General features: G+C 39.4%; 1 protein-coding gene across 3 annotated transcripts in view; it reads right to left on the bottom strand.

Moving 5' to 3' along the window:
• LOC111861327 (E3 ubiquitin-protein ligase Su(dx)) overlaps positions 1 to 15,651 on the bottom strand; it is a 56,844-nt gene that overhangs the window by 12,168 nt on the left and 29,025 nt on the right. For all 3 annotated transcript variants that reach the window (XM_023845796.2, XM_023845797.2, XM_033750276.1), the window contains 4 exons: positions 11,394 to 11,531; positions 8,531 to 8,773; positions 5,537 to 5,696; positions 3,630 to 3,904 (listed from right to left, as the gene is read on the bottom strand). In XM_023845796.2, coding sequence (XP_023701564.1) covers positions 3,630 to 3,904; positions 5,537 to 5,696; positions 8,531 to 8,773; positions 11,394 to 11,531 — 816 coding nt within the window. The remainder of the gene's footprint in view (positions 1 to 3,629; positions 3,905 to 5,536; positions 5,697 to 8,530; positions 8,774 to 11,393; positions 11,532 to 15,651) is intronic.

Below are 15,651 nucleotides of genomic sequence, written 5' to 3'. Positions count from 1 at the left end.
ACACAGCTAGAACACCTGGACAAATCAGCCCTGGCAAAGCAAAGCATCAGCTTGGAACACTGCTTCTAGCTCCACAATACCAGCATCATCTCCATCAAACCCAGACATATGGATCATATCATCACAGATGTGAATGAGATTGATATGCACCCCAAGAACATTATCAGGGATAGCAGCCTCTGCCTGAGACAATCATGGAAACCTCTCATGTCCTTCCTGAAAGATTGTGGATAGCTCCCTTACAGGGTTTTCCACTCAGCCACCTAGGTCGGTACACACTGTCCTTATCAGGACACCAACCCAGCCCTCTCTATGCACCCATTAAGCCTAAAACTTTCTTTCTTTCCTTTCCCAGCCTCCTTCTGCTGTTTTTGGTCTCTTATCCCCAACCACATGCTTACAACCTCTCTTCCACACCCCTCAGCTCTCTGCCCACCACACATCTATCACTTCTCTCCCCAGCATAATTGGCCCTTTCAAGGGACAACATCAGTCTTCTCCTGTCTCATATTGGTTCACTCCAGTTCTCTGAAAAAGCAAATGGGTACTGACAGCTTGGGTTCCAAATTCCCCTGTTTCTGTACAATCCTGCATTTCTGTAAACCACTTACTACACTTACTGCATGCTTCATGCTGGGCTTACTCTTTAACTCTGAGGATGGAGGTGACATGTTTCTCTGAAATGTCAACTGGCCTTTAATGGACTACATGGAGTTATATCCCAGAAGTTAGAATACTTCACAATTATAGCTGTGGGAACCTCAAATTCTACATTTACATACTATACTTTGCTTCTTCTTTTACAAGCTCTTTGGAGATTCAGGAGTTAATTTTCATGGTGGATAACAATTTGAAATTACTTAATTATAATTTATGTAAGATTTGAAGATTACATAGTGAATAAATGTGCTGAATGACCATGCACTGCTTACACACACACACACACACACACAAATATGCAGTCGACTATTCGACTCTAACCTATTATCAAGCAATTTCACCTAGTGTTCCTCTCGTCACTTACTTCGTCTTCTTTGTAACATGCTCTTCCTGGAATTTTCCTGATCTATGCTCACTGGAGTGCCCTAATAATCTGGTGCTGGGATTCCATGCTTTGTCTGAATTCTTCCTCTGTTGATATTATATGGATGTATTATTATTTCTACTGCCTACTTGACAAGTTATACTTTTATTGTCTTATATTATGATTTGTTAATCATTCTACTTGCCTTTTTCTAATAGATTTTTATTTTTGTTTTCATGTATTATCGAAGTTTAAAATTTATCCACTTACCTGAGGATCCTGATGAGCTCTGTATTCCTTCTGAGATTGCTAGTCTGGTTTTGAACTGGTACTATAACCCCACATCTATCTAAACTTATACCTGTTGTGTACTATCTTTGTGTGCTTTATGTTAATGATATAATGCAACAACATATATAACATTATTTAAGACTGTTTTGCACCAATGCTGATTCATAGAAACAAACATCTGATCATCATACGACTCACAAAAAGGAGACAGTAAGGAAACAGAAAGACAGTCTACACATTGTTTAAGACCACTATTTTGGAATTTCTACATTGTCTGAGTTTATTAAACCACCGAGTTTTGGAAATTTGTCCTGTGTTCAGGTGACGAGGATAACAAAAGAAACTTATTCTGTTGGTCTCCAGATGGAGCTACCATCAAACCACGGACCTTGGGACCGAACAGAATAGGTATTATTTTGTATCCTATACACCTGAAGATGCAAATAAAACTAATTTCCAAAACACAGTGAAATAGGAGAAATAGAAAAAGGATGGGGCAGCATGGACTGGATTCATCTGGCTCAGACAGAGCCCAGTGGCAGGATCTTGTCGACTTTCAAGAAGAACTCAGCTCCATGGAGTCAGTCAGAGTTTTAATAAAATGGAGTGATGGACACAGTCCAGAATAATAGTATTAAACAATGTCACACCACTGTCAAAAATTTTTAAACTCAGTTTGTAATGTATATACGATGCATATCATCCTAAATGTTCTGATTTATGCAACAGGACAAAACTAATAAGTAAAATAAGTAAAGCTATCCCTGTACCAGGCCGTGAAGGCCCATAGGGTTGTGAGACGTTGAGGGTCCCACATTATCTAGACAATCGGCTCAAAGATGGCGGTAGGGTTATCAGCCTTAAGCACCGGCCGCACTTTACTCCCCAGGAAAATTATTTAATTAATTCCTGGTACTCATTTCTGTTAGAGGCTGAGTAAACCCCTGGGCCTAGTGCAGCTGGAAGGATTAGGTCAACTGAAAAAAACTGAATGACCTCATCGGGATTTGAACCCGTGACCTTCCGGCTTGTAGCGTATCACCTCAACCACTACGCTACCACTTGCCCTGGGCAAAACTAATATAAATATAAGTTCAAACATTTCCTTTTTAATTTTCGGTTTGCCCAGATACGACAATCCAACGCAGCAATAATATCAGGAGTGATGACACAGTGAGCCTGTCCTGGGCAAGGATCATCTTGCAGTGACACATCCCTCTCAGAATCTCTTATGCCAAGCAGCACATGTGAAAGTGACATGCTGCGTTCGCCGTAAACAACAAACATACGATGACAAATTTCTCGTCCTCCTACTCCTTCAGCAGTCAAAAAGTGCACTACACTTTGCTGTTGTTTACCCACCTCCATTACTGATGTTGGATGACCACACACATAGTGCTAACCTTACTTCCAGCACAATAAACAAACGACTAGTGTGCAAGGGCACATTGTCACTGTGCTTTCCCGAGTCCCCACCAGATGTTCGTACCATAAGCAAATTCCAGTGGTACCAGCTTGCGCGCCATGTGAGTTATGTGTGGTGACCCGTTTTCATTTGACTGCTCCTAATGGTGAACTGTAAGGTTCAAAACATGGCAGCCTAGATAATTTGTTTTATGTGGTACTTTGATGTTAATAGTGTGACATGTTGCGCAATGGAGGACAACCCCTCCCTCCCCCAGCAGTACCGTGGCAGCTCTGACCACGGTGACGTAGCCCCCCTCCCCGGGCTGCGTGGCACCGCTTCATACCATGACGTAACACGCAACGCTGCAATTGCTACGTACCCGTAAACAACTCCCGACAGCGTTACTAGCAACACGGCGCCAGACAACAGTGGTGCCTATTACGTGGCTGTTTTCTGCGTTGTCCGGAACGAGGGTTTATAAGGGAACTACACAGCCACCAAAGACAGTTAAAGTGTATCAGGCGCCAAAGACAGTTCTCAAGTCAGTTAGCCAGCGGTGAGTTATGAGTTGATCGTAACAGAGTGAACTGATTTGTGTGTAGGGTTTGTAAATGGTGTAAACCCGTAACGTTGTTATAATTAATTGTAGTCGAGACTTGTAGGTTGTTGAATAAACCAAATTAACAATCCAATGGCAGTTTCAGTAACTAAACACATTACAATATATATTTTTCACAAACTAATTACACAATAATATAACCTACCACATTAAATGTGGATCTATACATCCATTCCCCCATACAACTTCATGGCATACTGCTTCATTAGTTAAGCACAGGGATAACTTAACCTTACCTTTTTAATTTTAGTACTGTACAAACGGCATTTTACTATATAATGTACTACCTCATGTATTCTTCCTTATTCTCCTCAGCCACTCGGATCTTGTCACCACCTTCCTTTAGTTCATGGTGAATCACTTGTCCAAGAATTTCAAAATCTACACTGAAGTACAGTTCAAGGCCGCATTCATCAATGTTATTGTCTTTGATCCACACCAAGGAGTTGTAAAATTCAGGATCAATAGACTCTATGTCCTTCATTGTTAGTTTCTTGTTCAGCATCCTCTTGTAGAAGGGCATAGTGAATCCAGAGTAGATGAAGCGGCCATGATAAAGAGCCTGTGAAAATAAAAGAACTTCTGTAAATGATAGTCATGTGTAAGATTTGAGGTTTTCACAATGGTGACTATGAAGAGAGCAGTCTTCTGGGATGTGGTGTCATGTAGATATTGTGTTAACCGACATTTCGGAAGAACGTGTCGCCTACATCTAAAGGGTAGAAGAAAAAAGAAGAAAATCCGCAAACGAAGAACCGGTGCGAGCAGGTGCAAACAGACTAATTTTGAGGATAAATTTTTATTTTAAATGATAATTTTGAGTGTATTGTGCTAGACAGTAATTGTATTATGATGTAAACAAACACTGTCATATATTATAAGTCTTTTTGACAATTGCTTGATAATATTAGCAAGATAAATTGACACAATTCTGTATCTAAGGCTTTAGCCTACTATAGATGTAATGGAATAAGGAAGAAATAATAATAATAATAATAATATTATTATTATTATCCTGCCATGTATGTGCAAATCACTCTAGTGATCCATTTGTTCAGGTTTTCCAACCTAAAGTTCAGGATCTTGGCTTCTGCCTTGATCACTGGTCCACCAACAGGTATAGCAGCTGATACTTCCTGCCAAACTAATGAAAAAGTGTGGATTCCAGATCATTACTCCATCCAGTCTGCACTTGACTCTGTATCACTGGTCTTCCATCACAAAGAACAGCTGACTGTATTTTGGTCTTTGTTCTTCAAAATGATGAACAAAGTCACAGAAATCAATCCATAGCATCTTTCTATTTCACTTTCTGGCATGCTGTTTACTTCACAGAGATGTATTACTTCTAGTTTTATATTCAAGTTTAAGTACTTCTATTTCCTTGTCATAATTTTGATTAACACTTTTCAACTTAACATGCAGCATAATCACAGAACAATTCCAAACTCGCTGAGCACTAGCCAAGTGACCAGATACAACAAAAGAAGTTAGTGAACTGAAAAGTTCAGATGAGGTCACATGATGAATATTTCTCATTGGCTAGGATTTGAAGGAGACTTGAACTTGAAGCCATCATATCCTGCTACATGTGACCCTAGAACAGTCAGCAGCTACAAGTATGTAACATTCTGAGGAGTTGAACACTGATTTTTGAGTGCATATATCATGCACTAGACAGGAAAGACACAGAGTCAACACACATATCAGAACTCTATTACAATTGTATGCCCCCCCCCCGCACTAATCATGACATCTACTTCAAGACAACATTAAAATTCTTACTAATATAAATTTATCATCATCTAGTAATATGTAATAAATTTAATAATATTCTTGTACAATTACACAATATATGATTTGACTTAGATCATAAGATTACAAAAATATTGTTGTTTAGTCTTAAGGCTTTTCGATTAATTTATGAACTTGTATATGACTTCCACTTGATGACAGCCAACTGCAACCAAAGATGCAGTGAAACTGACTATGTCTTATGGAATAAAGTTTGCCATAGTACATCATGGATCATTAGGAGTTGAATTGTTACAAAAATTGAGACTCTAAAGATTATTCCCCCACCAGTTATTTTTATGAAATGTAGCTCATATGTCTAAGGTTGGACGGCTACATGGTCACTTAAAAAACCAGTGTCACAAAACTGATAACTTACAAATAAGAATTAGCTTCTTACCATTGCAATAAACCTCCCAATGAACTTGAAATACAACAAATGATCTGGATTGACATAAGAGGCTGGGTTGATCTGCAGACTGTAATTGTTCTTATTGGCATATTCAAAAAGGCAGTACATTGGATTGAGCACTTCATGAGACAGCAGAAAGAACCACTCCCTAGAACACAACAATGGAACTGTTACACTTCTGATTCTGTTTTCAGAGAGTGAGCTAATTACTTACCACATTCACCAAACTAGAAGATAATTTTTTTACAGTTATTTAATTTTATTTACATTTATGAATGAAAGAAAAAATATGTAGAAAAACAGATGCAATTCAACAAAACCTGTATAGCCACACAGTGTCATTAACCTTTAATGTCTGAATGGCACATATATATGTTGCAAGCAGCAACCGAACTTGGCCGAATGACACGTATATGTGACGCAGGACACATGCACTCTTTGGGAGTGCTGACAGTTTGACCTTGGGTTTGAAACCAAAACAAACCTACGTGAGGTCATGTCAGTGGTTCATTCCTTAGCTCTGAACAAAAAATCGTTTATCATGGTACTGGTTTCGATACTATTAACGTTTAGATATGACTGTTTATGACCTGCTCAGCCAAATATAGCCCAGCTTTGTTTCGTGAACTGATGAGGAAATATTCATTGACGCTTGCATATGAGTGCTTCCAGAGCCTTCAAGGAAGTCTGACGCATTCAAGGATTGGTTTTCAGTGGCGAATTATCAGTTAGAAAGTCAGTGTCAGACTGGCATATATTTCTTTATATATCATTTTTATTTTGAGTCTTGAAAGAGGTATAAACCCACTGAGCCAGTATTACTTTGTAAGTAAAAGGCATCTTCGCCACTGCGACTTTCAGTATGTGCCGGACTGGCATTCTTTTCGACTAGTATTATAATTACTTTTCATCACCATCTTGCGAGTATTACCAACAGGTGAGAGTGTCGCTTTGTCAATCAACATAATTTATTTGATTTTGCTAGAAACCCCCCTCCCCCAAGATGATTCTTCAATTGCACAAGCCGAATAGCATGGTCAGTGGCGTTTCTCAGGGGAAGGCCAAAGTTATCAGGGGTCCCAAATGAGTTGACTGGAGGTGAAACATTCATATCACTGGCCAACCAAAGGGAAACAAAGACGTTATCATGTGTTTCGCTAAATAAGAAAAGCAGGAGCATGCTCCTCTATTGTAAAAAGTGCGATGTCTCTTTGCGTAAGGTGGACTGCGCGTCAGAGTGTATCGTAAACTGTGAAGTGACGCAATTCAAACTCGTGTACAGTCTGAACAAAATATTATTGCATATAGTGCGATTATATTTACAATATCACCATGATTCAAGGTTGAAGAAAAAACAATGGGTAACTCCTTTGGAATTTCATAATATATATAATAAAGATTATATTTTGCAATTGATGACAAAATAATCACAGTTAATTTTCGTTTGTAAAAATTGGTCTTTTGTGTATATGTAGAAAATTTTATTGTCTTTCAGGTTGTTTTTAGTTTGTATTTCTATGTTGCACAGAACAGAAAATGTGGATTTTTCTGAAAGTTTGAAATGTTAATTAATTAGGGCAATTTAAAAATCAGCTGCAGAGGGCTGCCGGCAATTTAAAAGTCTGTATGTTAAAGGTTAATGCAACAACATTTTCAAACCAGTAATCACTAGACTGTCACTACTGAGAATTCCATGCTGGTAAGAAATTTATACAGGTCTCTATTAATGAAGTCCATTACATTACAGCTAGTGGCTTTACTTTTAATATATATATCATAATGATATACTATCCATCAGGCATGAATCCATAAGCCCAATGTCTCCACTCCTGCTCAACCCATGATAATGATATCAGAAATATTCCTATATTGATATATAAAAGTTACAAGACACATCACAGGTAAGTTGAGAACAATTTAAGGTATCATACATGGTAAAAGTAAAGCTATCCCTGTACCAGGCTGTGAAGGCCCATTGGGTTGCGAGACGCTGAGGGTCCCACACTATCTAGACAATTGGATCAAAGATGGCGGTAAGGTTGTTAGCCTTACACGCAGGCTGTGCTTTACTCCTCAGGAAAATTATTTAATTCCTGGTACTCATTTCTGTTAGAGGCTGAGTAAACCACAGGGCATAGTGTGGCTGGAAAGATTAGGTCAACTGAAAAAAAATCCGTTGCCCTCACTTGGACCTGAACCCGCGACTTTCCGGCTTGTAGCATAGCCCCTCAACCAACTATGCTACCATGTGACCCATCATACCCGGTATTACATTAATTTTAAGAGATCTATTTTGTGGGTACAATAACTGCGCCATTAAATAAGAGTTTAACAAGCATGTGATGTGATCATAGTACATCGTGTAGAAGCAAGAGACTATTGCTGTAATGGGTCCTTCATTCTTATGATCTGTTTTTAGTAACGGTTGTCAGATCTATTGAATAGACTACTGATTTCATGGAACCAAGGAAGTACAGTATTTCTATTGACAGTGTGACAATGGAGAAAAGACAAAGAATACAGATGCAAGTTTTACCAGAAAAGAATTTTGTGGACTTAAAATGAGCAGAAGGAAAAGATGCGGGGAAAAAATATAAGAGTTCTATCTTCTGGGATATAATATCATGTCTGGTGAAAGTCAACCAGTGTTTTGGAGGAACGCGTTGCCTCCATCTTCAGGGGCAAAGGGTAAATTAAATAAGAAACTAGCAGGATACAGGCAGCAAGCTGGAGGTGACATGTTCCTCCAAAACTTTCATCAGAGTACATACTGTTATATCCCAGAAGATAAGACTCTTCAAAACCACTGCTGTGAGAGTGTCAAACCTTACATGAAAATATAAGTTTGCACTACAGAAATATACCTTAGAACTGTAGCTCGACAAGTAATAAAATTGCCTGTTCCTAATATTTTATGCTGGAAGTGGAGTTATATTTGAGACTTATAGTTGGACAACTACAATCATTATTTACTCGAATTACCTGGATACTCCGCCATAATCCAATCCCTCTTCCCCTCTGAATATGATGTACAGTCGTCTTCGTAGCTCATAAGCTGGAAGCCTCATGATTTGGTGGTATGAGTCTTCAAAGAGTGTTTGTCGTGTTACTGTGATCTTGATGTGACTTGGCAGTGCATTGCTTTGGCACAAGTACCGAAACTGACTCAGCTTCCATCGGAATGAGCGTTCATATGCCCTAGGTACACCATATACACCCTTTGGCCTTGAAAGAAAGAACAGATATGGTTACTGTAGTGACTCCACCGATTCAATCCATCAATTCATTTCTTCAAATATATGCTGATCTTATTACCACAGTGTGTAATCTTTACATGCTGAAATTGAATTGCTATCTATTGGAATCTTTTTACATCAGTCCTATTCACTATTTGTAGGGCACACAGCCAGTTTCAAATACATTCAGATATAGAAGCAGGTTAGAAATGAGTTCAAAACTATGAACATTGAAGTTGGATAGTCAAATGAAATATAATACTGTCACGTTTTCAGCGACTACAGATGGGGTTCAGATTGGGAATTGGATTTACTGAACTCTTACAACTTGTAACTATAAGCAAAGATTATGCTCTCACTGTTCTACGCACTTCAGAAACCACTACAGGACACATTAGGTCTTCTCAGTCCATTACAATCTTCACAGCTGTTGCTTGGTAATGTCTTCCAATGGCGGACGTTCCCTTTCCTTTTGGTTCCCGAACCATCCCTAGCTTCAGCTACCAGCTCCTCACAGCAACTGAACACCATGGGTTATCTAACTCATTCACTCACTCAGATTCAGGGTCAGAGTTACTTTGTGACTAGTGGTTTACCACCAATCAGTTGATCCTGGTGTCAAATCCCTTGGGACTCACGACCGGGGTTTTCTTTGGGGGGGGGGCAACTGAACCCTTATAGTCATAGTCCTTAAGTAACATCCTCTCTGACAAGAGGATGAGTTTCTCCTTACGAATCCTCTGTCAAGTGTACATATCACACATATAGCATGTTATTGAAAATTTTTCTTTGTGCTTTATATATGCTTTGCAAAGCAGATCATGTGTATCTTATGCGACAACGGCAGCTTAGTCACCTCAATGGTCATAAGCTTGACTACCGCCAAATTTAAGCCTCTTATATTTTCTATGTCTGGCTTTGCCTTGTCCTATGCTATGAACAAGTTCATTCTCATGATTTTTTATGACTTTTGTTTCCTGCCTGCACAATTTTGTTACACAGTCTTATATATACAGAAGGTTGAAAGCCATGTGCAAATCACAGACTGGTGTGCACCTTGGAAAACTTCCACTGGTGCGGAGAACCACACAAGCGTCTGTTGCTAATTCCCAGGCGGGGCAAGCATAAGTCATTACTGATCTAATCAGTGTTTTATGAAGGGTTAGTTTAACGTTGGCGTTTAAACACACACTTTTGAATAGGGAGTAGGTTGTAATAAATGTTCTGAAGGCCTTGGCTTCAATCATTTCTATATGCAGTCTCCATGTTATCCTCTTACTGAAGATTACACAGAGATATTTTACATCAATCATGAAGAGGATATTCTGTCCAATCAGTGAAAGATCAGCCTCAGGGCGCCTAAGTCTATGGGAAAAGTACATGCCTTGAGTCTTATCTCCATTGATTTTTATGTTCCAGTACTCACACCATGTCTCAATACCAGTGAGACCTAGCTGCAGCCTGAGAACATAATTACCCTCTTTGTGGTCTGTTACATATATACAGATGTCATCAGCAAAGAGACCTAGATAGACACCAGGTATTTGGGACGTATCATTTATATATACTCATATATATTCATACTGTACAATGTGGGTAACAGGATGGAACCTTGTGGCACCCCTGCTTGAATATCTTTTGGCACAGACATTTCACCTTTGACAGAGACTCTGAATTTTCTCTCAGGAAGAAGAGCTAATAAGCTTGATTAGACTGATCAAAAATTTTAATTTATATAATTTATATGGTGCCACACTGTATCAAAGGCTTTTTCAATATTAAAGAATACTGCAGCCACAGACATGTTATTGTTGAAATTGAAGGTCCTGCTGATGCCAGCCACACTATTATTTCTCCACCAAGAAAAAAGATGGCAATATAGTCCATGTGTTCAGCCAATAGCATTGAGTTAAACATCTGTAGGTAGTGTTCTGTGATACTGTCATGTATATGGGGGTACATGTGATGAAAAAACAGGTTCTAGTTTAGATGACTGGACTTATTAGCACTTTCGTTACATTCTCTCTTAACTACAATTAATATAGCACTACTGCTGATTTATACAATTTACAGTTCACCATTGCACATATATTAGGATTCTCCATCTTCACTAGTCGTCTCCTGGCAACGGATCTCAACACAGAAACTAGCACTTCAAACCACTATGAAGTCTTCTTGTTATTTTGTCTTCATTCACTCTGTACTCCTCTGTCCTAATCTGTACTCAATCAATCTTCACAATTCACTAAGGACACGCTCCATTCTCATCCTTGTGCTCTCAACTGCTGAAACCTCCTAGACTCTGTTCTGTGACAGCTTCATGTCCTTGACTCATGGCCTCTCAGCTATGACTGACTTCAAAAAATATCCACTGTCCCTCATAAACCTTTGGCATGGACCCCATAGCAAACACCCATTACTGTAGACATGTTTATATTTCTGTTGCTTAGCACTGGGCATTGCGAGGATGAAACTGAAAACACTTCTTCTGTTGTCAGAATTGTTGTGCAACCTACCAACGGGCTGTTTACCAAGAATCCGTCTTCGCAGGAAGTTCTTTACCAACATGCTGCCTAGGTAACAATATCATACACAGATCCTTTACATACCCTTTAGGGGCACCAGGACGTGGATCCTGGAACGTAGTGGTACGAGTGTTGTGGTCAACAAAGTATCTCACTCCATCCTCAGTAAGACGAATTTCCCAACCTGGAGGCAGGGCAGGTTCATCAGCACCCAATTCTTGACTGTAAAACAACATATTAATGTATAATCTGACTGCTGTAATTAACAATTACTACTGCACTGGCTAGACAGGAGATATAAGAGACAACCAAGCCAAACCTAAGATGGTAATTAGCACATATAATTAGAATTCACTGAATTGGAACGATTTAATGATAGTTTTGTTTCAAAACAATATTTTAAAATAGACTATGAAAGTATGGCTAAAATTCATAGACCTCAGAATCCTGGAATCACAGAGGCATCCATCACTAGGCAATGTCACAATAAAATATATCTGTGGCAATGGATGCACCCTCACCAGTCAAAGTACTGTTGAGCTCAATGTCTCATTGGTCCACAACAAGGTGGTACAGAGAGCATGCAAGTGACAGAGAGTCTGCAGTAACAGAGTGCTGATGACAGGAGTCTGCAATGATGGAATGATAATGAGAGTCTGTGACAAGGAGCCTGTAACCTAGCAACAAGTCTGTGACAACAGAGTAACTGAGTGTGAACCGCTGTCAATACATGTGAACTCTTGTGATCATTTACAGATAAGAGGAATCAGTGTCTAATAAATCTATACCAAACCAGAACCCACTGTATGGTCATTATCAAATGACAAATTGATAAATATGTTACACGCCCATTCATTAATTTTCATTCCATGTGTTACTTTCACTCATTTATGTGGGCACATTGGATCCAAAGAAGCTGGAAACAATGGAATGATTGATTAATACAAGAAGGTAAACTAACCAACTGTTAAGTCAATTTAGAATATGTAAGACAATTTAATGGTGTAGCTGCACAGTCATAAATACCATTCTTAAACACTGAAATATCATGGAGAAAGAGAAAGATACCAACAGTTTCTTTACTGCTTGCATACTGTTTTGTATTACTACTAATTTTTAACTTCTGAGTGATAATATTCTGCATTTCAGGACTAATATGCAAAAGTAACAAAACACAAGAATCATAATAAAATTTATATTAATGACCACTAATACAGATCCACATTAGAAATACAATTCAATACACATAGTACATTTCATCAATATTGCCTGATGATGATCCAGCTGCATCGAAACATGTAGCAAATGTACGTAATAAATGAATAAATATAGTAATACTGTTTAATTATTACAAAATTGTTGTGTTGATGAATGTGTAATAATACTGTCATGTGTTGGCTGTGTGACGTGACAAATAACTTGATGCCAATTTTGGATCTAGCGAATTTATTGCATACTTTTATCCACACATACACAATTCACAATTCCTGTCACCTGCAGTATTACTGCCTTAATCAAAGCTTTCAACTCTCAATTTCCACTGTCTTCGATGATTGCTAGAATTCAACTCTCTTCGGCAGCTGCCATATTTCAACTGTACTCAGCGACTGCTAGAATTCAACTGAACTACCTGCCGCATTGAACCCACTTACACAGGCCTCTTGCAGACCACACAAAAAACAGCCTATATTGTTGGACGTGTTTACCGACCAACTGCCTAACAACGGTCGCTGCACGGACTCCACTACTGCGTGACGTCACAGCCTAGTGGGGAGGGGTGTTTACTGAGCGTTGCATAGTGATGGGATGAGTGGGGATATGTGACTTCACTTGCATTTCCCGTTGTGCTATTCAAGCGTTCACAGAGTTGTTGCCTAGCAACTCACCAATAAAATCCGCAACTCTTGTGTTGCGCACATGCCCGAGGCTTCTGTGGCTCAACAGTTCCTGCATAGAGCAAATACGTCACATTGCTCCCTCCCAAATAGCCTAACGGTGCATTCCCATTCTTCCCGTTATTCCTGCGGATTCCTGCTAGCAACATCTGCATTCAGTCTTGCCATTCTTTGCGGTGTTCATTCTACCACATCCACCTCCTCCTTCAAGGATGCTCGTCCGGAGCAGCTCCGTGGTAGGGTGCAAGCCAATCCAGTTGTACTACCAATCAACCATGTTTTTGTCATCATCCATTTTCCATTCATGCTGGGGTTGTGGTGCTTCTATGTTACTGGCTCTTCCTCTGTTTCATAATTCTTTATTGTTTTGGAGGGGACTGACCCCTCCACCACAAGATCCACTTCTTGACTTTCTGTAACCCGCTGGAATTCTCTACTGCTCGTTTCGCGATCTGCAGCCCTGGGGGTCTTCCTGAGTGTTCGGCTGGCTGTCCTCTTGTTCCAAAGATGCAGCCATTGTTTTGTGCATTGATCCTTCACTCCAGTGCTGTCCTCTGGATCCACCTGAAGTCTTTTCCTGAATGTTCACACTCTCAGGGCTCCTCTTGCAATGTTGTTCCTAGTCTGGTTCTTCCCGATAATGTGTCCCTTGCACTGTGCCACTCTTACACAGCGGGTCATCCTTCTGCAGGCGGTGGCACATTTCTTCCTGCACCCATCCTGATTCTGGGTCCATTCTTTCTTGAAGGCATCTCTCTTGCATCGTGCCACTGCTGTGCAACAGGACACCTTCCTGACATTTTCCTTTATCTGCCGTGCCACTTTTGCACACCGGCTCGTCCCTCTGTGGGTGATGGCCTCTCGTTTTCAGAACCCATCCTGATTCCAGGGCCATTCCTTCATCTGGCAGCGACGCTCTGAGGCCAGTTTTCATTGCCTACACCGTTTCTTCTTCGGTTCTCTGACTGTCATCACTGTGGTGTCTTCTATGGGGACCTCTTCTTTTTGTGCCACCTCAGGTTTCATGTCCACTGAGGTTGGCTTTTCTTCTTGCAGCCAGGCCACCATCTTCACCTGGTTGGCTCTCATTTCCTCTCACAGTTGTAATTGGCCGACTCTCATTTCCTCTCAGTCAGCCTTCCTGTCTTCTCGGTCGCTTCTCATTTCTTCTTGGATGGCTTTTCTATCTTCTCGAATGACCAGCAAAAGAGTGTCTGTCTTTGCCTGGTTGGTGTCCATCTTTTTCAATAGGAGTTCCATCAGTTGTTGTGACTCCATTTTTTTCAAGTGGTGTTTTCATGTTTTAAGTTCCCACTTCTGTAACACCAGTTGTCACATGTTGGCTGTGTGAAATGACAATACTATATACTAACAGGCAAAAACTGCATAAATATAAGGTACAGTCAATTCTAATTATCTTTAGGGAATAACAATCATGAGAATTGTCACAAAATATGATTTTATGAATTCAAAACTAGTGACCTACTTAAGTGACCAAGCAACAAACTCCATGGTGCAGGTATATTCTTGAAAAGTTGACAGTTGTTTAGCTGGTAAAAAATTCCTCTTTTATGTAATCTGTAGGTTTATTACTCTGCTTACATAAGCCTCCCACTGGACCCTGTCCTAAGTCATATGAATCTGGTCCAAATCCTCAGACCCTACTCCTCGAAGATTAATTTTAATATTCTTATCCTATCAATTCCTGGTTCAACCACATAATTTCTTCCTTTCTCATTTTGTGACCAAAATTTTGTATGCATTTCTCATCTTCCCCATGTGGACAAAAATTACATTTATGAATAATACACTCTATAACTGATGGAGAAAACAGAATAATTAACCCTTCCGCGACGGATAGTATTTAAATCTTTTCCTACCGCCAAACCGATGGGGTATTTAATTATTAAACAGAAAAATTCACTTATCCATGAAAAACTTAGTAACTCTCGCAAAAATAGGTATGAGATAAAATTTTCACAGAAATATTCATAATGAAACGAAGAACAAAACTATATATATATTTTTAATATAATTATGATAAATAATATTTTTTTACTCACTCCATCTGCTAAAAGTTGAGTTTGGTGTGGTTATCCTGAAAACACTTGTCAATACATAGCCCAATATCACAATCACTGCACCAGTACACGGTTTCTTTTCTTCTTTTGTTTTTTGTACACACTTCACATCACCTTTGTGGTCTAGCCTTTTTTCCTGATGGGGGAATTTTACTAATAAAATGTCTTTCTCGAAGCCGGGGGATGGTGTTATCTAAATGGAAAAACCCTCCCACATATAAATTTGTTGCGCATAAGTGTTTGCTTCCTGAACGATATTGTTTACAAAATCCTCAGTAAAAAATAATAGAAATGTCTGTACTATGTCGAGCACATTCACAGACTGATTTCTCGGCCCCGAATTTTCAGAAAACCGTTCGCGAATGC

This window comes from Cryptotermes secundus, unplaced genomic scaffold (assembly GCF_002891405.2).
Source record: "Cryptotermes secundus unplaced genomic scaffold, Csec_1.0 scaffold230, whole genome shotgun sequence".
Classification (NCBI taxonomy): Eukaryota; Metazoa; Arthropoda; class Insecta; order Blattodea; family Kalotermitidae; genus Cryptotermes; species Cryptotermes secundus.
The sequence above is the reverse complement of the archived record's forward strand: the minus strand, read 5'-3'. Positions and strand labels throughout refer to the sequence as shown.